The sequence below is a fragment of the Poecilia latipinna genome, unplaced genomic scaffold, assembly GCF_001443285.1.
Source record: "Poecilia latipinna isolate Pla-1442-1.1 unplaced genomic scaffold, P_latipinna-1.0 Scaffold1838, whole genome shotgun sequence".
Taxonomy (NCBI): domain Eukaryota; kingdom Metazoa; phylum Chordata; class Actinopteri; order Cyprinodontiformes; family Poeciliidae; genus Poecilia; species Poecilia latipinna.
Window position 1 is genome coordinate 50,963 of NW_015114454.1, and position 5,948 is coordinate 56,910.

At 37.0% G+C, this 5,948-nt stretch overlaps 1 protein-coding gene across 1 annotated transcript; it reads left to right on the plus strand.

Annotated features, from left to right (window-relative positions):
- On the plus strand, nucleotides 1-3,602 carry LOC106934646 (uncharacterized). Its single transcript, XM_015014678.1, has 6 exons — nucleotides 1-263; nucleotides 1,291-1,473; nucleotides 1,558-1,815; nucleotides 2,569-2,667; nucleotides 2,865-2,882; nucleotides 3,281-3,602. The coding sequence occupies exons 1-6, from the start codon at nucleotides 197-199 to the stop codon at nucleotides 3,361-3,363; spliced, it is 708 nt and encodes a 235-aa protein (XP_014870164.1). The 5' UTR covers nucleotides 1-196; the 3' UTR covers nucleotides 3,364-3,602.
- Nucleotides 3,603-5,948: the final 2,346 nt, after the last annotated feature.

The window sequence follows — 5,948 nt, forward strand, 5'->3', positions numbered from 1 at the left end:
GGGCGGGGAGTGTTCTGTGTTGTCAGTCCCTGCCTGTCAAGCAGCGTCTTTTAAATGTTGTAGTTGATGTGCTGGACTAATTCTTTGCTCTCTTCTTGAATGGCTTAACATAACCCTGGCTATCTTGAACCTGTTGGATCCTTCTAAACGCTGAAACTGTTCAAATTGAGACGGACAAAGAGCAGTCGCCACAGAAATGCGTTTCTTTGCCTTTGTTTTCATTTTTTTCAAACATTTATCGAGCGCCCTTCCTCTTCACGTCGGTAAGAAACTCAACATCGCTTTTCATTCGGTTAAGAGAATAAACAAGAAACGTGTGAAAAATCTTTAAACTGTTTACCTTAGACCTGACTGGGTGGTTAGGATATTCCAACGACACCTTTTTAAAAGTGACGGCGGCAACATTTGTTGAGGTTTTGTGCACGGTGCGCAGTGGCGTTTAATGTGTATACATCAGACTGAGAGTTCAGCTCCAGTGTCATCCTTCATGAAGCAAACAAAAAGTACCAGATTAATGTCAACAAGGTGAAGTAACCTGCATAGATGGTCAAAATCTCATCTGTTCTGTTGGACTCACTGGACTAATATGATAGAGATGCAGTTCATTTTAAATGTTGCTTTTCTTAGAAAAAAAAAAAAAAAGATGCAACAAAAACAGTTGCACATTGGAGCATATTGCTAGGGAGGTATTTGTTCATTCAGGGCTTTTGCTTTTACTGTTTGCTTTTACACGGGCAGATCAGCATACATACAGGAGACATTGAGTTCAGTAGGTCTTTATGTTATCTGTTGGTAAAAGGACCTAGACCTAAAAAAATAAATAAAAATGGACAACTGCCAAAACCGCAAAGGCACAAAATCGCAAACTCACTACCTCGCTGAGGTGATACAAGTTGCATAGATGGCCAATAGTTTATCTGTTCTCTTAGACTGGAATAACATGAAACAAATGCAGCTATTTTTAAATCTTACATTCCTTAGGATAAAAAAAAAATAATACAACTGTTAAAACTACAGGAGGAGCTTAGAGCCTATTATTCAGAATATCATTAGGATTTTGCTTTTACTTTTTGTTTTGACTCAATGTTGAAGCTAAAAATGAAATCTATTTGTTTTGATCAGAATAAAACACCTGAAAAACTGTACGTTTCCAATTTGCCAATATTGATCAGTAAGGATATATATATATATATATATTTAACTTAGTTATTTTTAATCAAGAATATCTGATTTTCAATGCTTATATCTGATTTTTCCCCTTTTTTTGATCCCTTTCCTGTGTCCTTTCAGATGCCATCATAGTTCAGATCCAGCAGTCGGGGGTGGTAGGAGCTCAGCATGTCACAGAGCAAGTTTTGCTCAATGGAATTTCTCTCTCAAGCCCAAGCTGGGAGGTCCAGAGCATAATTAAAAGCATGTCCACCAGTGACCTCCTACCTGATGGGATCTGCAATAACCACACTTCAGTTCTAAGTAAGATGACCCTGATTTTGTGCAAACCAGATAATTATGACGCAGTTTTATAATAATCTGTGTATGTTGATGCTCTCCCTTTAGGAAATCATACTGTCCTTCGCTCTCGGGAATGCATCATAGAGGGCTCTCGGCTCCACTGGTCTGATCGGGTGTTTTGTGACGGCAAGGTCTTCCTGACCCTGGAGTACAACAACACATGGACAGCCCATGTGCCAAAGGCAAAGGCCATCAAAAACTTGTGGAACCAGGAAGTGGAACATTTAAAGATCGAGAGACGTCGTCTGCAGGAGGGCTGCATTCAGCTGATGAAGGAACTGAAACTTTCGGAGGAAGAGTCAGGTATTGTTTTTTTTTTTTTTTTCCAAAATTTTTTTTTACTGAACTTTAGCAGATCTTTTTTATTTGTCTCCTGCTTTATTATTAAGAAGATAAGTTGTCCTGGTGATTTATAAAAGTGCATCTTTCCATAAGATGCAGGTCGTGTAGTCAGTTTGCCTTTTTGTGCCCCTGTAGCTCTACCACCTGTCTTTTTCAGGAATAAAAAGGTCCTGTTGACAACCAATATCATAAAACCTACTCAATGTCTACTTAATGAGCATTAGCATTTGGTTTTGGTTTTACCCGAGTAAAACCAAAACCAAAACCAAAAGCCCTGATGATCGGAATGTGAATAATAGTTCCTAAACTACAGGCTCCTCTTACTGTATCTTTAGCTGTAGTAACGCTTTTGAAGTTGCATTTTTTTTTATTCTAAGACATTCAGCATCTAAAATGAGCTGCATTTCTATCGTATTATTCCAGTCCAACAGAATAAATGAGTTATTCGCTACCTATGAACTTGCATCATCTTGGTTGCTGACATTAATCTGCTACCTTTTTGTTGGTTTCGTAGAAACCAACAATACCTTGACTTTCTGATTTTATGTCAGAAAGTCAAGGTATTCAGGTGTGCATGGATACAAAAGGGTTTGTTGAAAATGTACAAAATGAAAGTAGAAAAGTAGTTGCATAAGAGTACAAACTGGCATAGACTGCTGCTGTTGACAGTCATAGTCATTTGAAATACTGTTTTTTTTCTTCTTCTCTGTTTAGTTCATGGAATTGCTCTTCCCAGATTTCTGATCCCTATCTTGGCTGTGACGGCATTTTTAATGCTACTTATAGTGACCATTCTTATCTCAAGAGGCCCTGGTGAGTGAGAAACCTTTTTTTTTCTTTTTTAAAACTTAGCATTGCTTGTCATGATACAGAGAAGTACAATTGATGTTCCCATATTGTCAGCCAATGTCTGCGTGCTTCCGCAATTTGACGTGTCTCATCAGTATGGTCTTCCATAGTTCTAGGAAATGTAATGTCATGTGGTTTGTCTTTGTTCACAATCTGTTTAGGTCTAATTCACCCTGGAGGTAAGAAAAACAAAACTCCTACTGTTTTCTCTCAAGTTTCTGGATGCTTCAGCTGACATTCTTAAAAGATTGATAAAAAAAAAAAAGTTAAACATTAAATGAACTAAAAAAAAAAAAAAAAAAGAAAGAACACATAGCCTTTGGACGAGTATGTTCTACTTGATGTTTATGGGTCGGTCATGTGGTTTTTCTTCTCCATCCTAATTATGTATGTGCAACATGACCTCAGTTGCCCCTGTGTTTTGCTTGATCAGCAAGTTACGTAAATTTAAGTAGGTACTGCGATGAAAACTCTTTGAACAGGTCCTCTGTTAGGTATTTACATTTCTTGCTTGCTAATGAAGAAATAAAATGGGATTGATGTTCTATTTATTTTATTTTATTTTTTTCAATTGCAGGGGTGATCGGCTCCATTATCCATTACCCCAAAGATATTACTCACACTGCTGATGAGAAGGAATGTGGTTACAGTGCACTGTGACTCAAAAGGCTCATGAATACAAAGTTGCTTGTGAATGGATGTTTTTGTCATATGTGTTATGTTTTTTCTTATTCTCTTTATTGCTTATGCTTATTTTTTTTTTAAATATAAATTACTTAAAGAAAAATTAACACAAGTGTTTGATGCAGTAAATTGTTCACATTCTTGTCAACACCAATAAACTCCCCACACAAAACTTGACACGTTCCTGAACACCCAATAAAAACAGTGCAAACTAATCCCAGCTCTCTCACTGTTCATCAAGGATGTTTCAATAACTGATAATATATTTTTGGTTTAAAAAAAAGTGCATCTTAAATAACATGCGCTATTTTTGAAATTGTTTTTCTATAACACTGTATTAAACTTTATCAAATTATCTTGGATTTAGTTAAAGCAGAAAATTTATGCACAGTCAAAACAACTCTCCAATCACTCTATCAGTGATAATATGTAAAAGGTTTATGAGCAAGGAAAACATTTTCAGAGTCCAAATGTAAAAGTTAATCATTTATGCTGTATTCCTTACTTATGAGTGCATTTTAGTCAAATGTTGGTTTTCTTGGTCAATGGCTGACAGCACTAACACACACAATGGTGCTCTGTGAAAATGCATGGCTTGTTCTAATTGAGAGGATGAAGGCAGTATAAAGAATTCAAAAAGTGCTTTTGTGGGATTCCAAGATAATTCATGTTTATTAGGAAAAGTTGGACATTAGCAAAACCCAAGTTGTCCAATGTTAAAGTTTCTTCATGGCTCAAAAAGCGGTCAAAAATATAGGGTACAAGCTTATGTCAAATTTTAATTAATCGAGTTTGATGGATTAAAATGCCACGCCCAAATCAAAATCAATGTTATCGCACACAAACATCTGTTTAATTGCGTCATAAAATGCTTATCGTATAAAACACCTGTTAAATCTGCGTCATAAAATGCTTATCGTATAAAAACATATGTTTTGATTTAAATTAAGTTCTTATCAATATAACAGGCAGCATTCTGGAACCCTCTCTCTTGAATCATATAAAATTAATTTCTAATCAATATAACACAGGCAGCATTCTGGAACCTTCTCTCTTGCATCATATAAAATTAATTTCTTATCAATATAACACAGGCAGCATTCTGGAACCTTCTCTCTTGCATCATATAAAATTAATTTCTTATCAATATAACACAGGCAGCATTCTGGAACTTTCTCTCTTGCATCATATAAAATTAAGTTCTTATCAATATAAAACAGGCAGCATTCTGGAACTTTCTCTTTTGCATCATATACAGACATGATTCTGGAACCTTCTCTCTCTTGCATCATATAAGTTCTTATCAAAAATAAAACAGACAGGATTCTGGAACCTTCTCTTTTAAATCAATTGGTTAATAAGGGGTGAAGCCCTCCTTGTGACTTTTGACCCAGTTATACCAATGCAAATTTTCTGATGCAACTCCTCCTCACACAGATAGACTCCACCCCCAACTGCTTTTATCTTCCTGCTCCTGGCAGATGCCCCAGCCCACTTTTATGAGCTTCTGTTTGAATCAGCCAATAGAGATAAAGGGGCGGGATTTCTATTTTTTCTGCTTTAAATAATTTTCGGAGGCCCTGTCATTCTTCTCGTTGCATTTGGTAGAGGAAGAACCACTTTGCTCTGACAGAAAAAAAAAAAAAGGTTCGCATTAAAAGAGAAAAGCCTCAAAAGAGAAGACATCAGGAAACCAATCGACTAGCATGTGGCTCATCTGCAGATGGACAAACCATCACGAGACCCTGCTCCATCGCTGATGCTTCATCTTCGACACTCCTGGATACAAATCTGGTCTTACCTCCATCAGCAGCGTTCGAATCCTCGGTTCAGCACGAGATTCCCATGTTCCAGGACTCCGAGCATCGTCCGCCTGACTCCTCTGGATCCCACTCTGCTGAAGCTCCTTCATCCATCTTGGGAAAAACCAACACCACCCGGTGTTGTCCAGTGGGACCTCCCTTCTCTGTGAGACTCCAAGCTCGGTCTATTAAATTCCAGTCCATAAATTGGATGCTTCCCAGAAGTCCACCTTTTTTTGTGCAAGAGAAAACCTGAAGACAAAAGGCAGCAGGTTGTGAAGTGAGGTGGAGAAGCTAGTCTGCTAACATCCGACTCAACTGCTTGAAGATCCAAAAACATCAGATGGGAATCCCACCACCAGACCCTGCTCCATGCATCACTCCAAGAAGTAAATCATTACAGTTGGACAAAGTTTCCTGTCTATTTATTTATTTATTTATTTTTATTTTATTTTATTTTATTTTTTGCTTCATTCATATAAATTTAATCCAATAAAGAACTTTTATCTCCACCTCCAAGCCTGGATCCACTCTCAGTCACTTCATCCCAGTCAAGGCTGATGAAGAAATTAAGGTCAAGGAAATTATAGTCACTATCTACTCAATAGTTAAGCATTTAAGAAATCATGTTAATTGTTATATTAATTTCAAATCATAATAAAAAAAGAGAATAGTTTCTTTCATAAACAAAAATGTATCTGTGTTTAACTTCCTCGCCGTTTCTTTCTCTGTGCTGCTCTCAGCTGGTATCTGATGAAC

Coding starts and splice junctions, on each gene's coding strand:
- LOC106934646 (XM_015014678.1), top strand. CDS start 197: ATGCGTTTCTTTGCCTTTGTTTTCATTTTTTTCAAACATTTATCGAGC. Junction 264..1,290: donor CGCCCTTCCTCTTCACGTCG/GTAAGAAACTCA, acceptor GTGTCCTTTCAG/ATGCCATCATAGTTCAGATC. Junction 1,816..2,568: donor ACTTTCGGAGGAAGAGTCAG/GTATTGTTTTTT, acceptor TTCTCTGTTTAG/TTCATGGAATTGCTCTTCCC.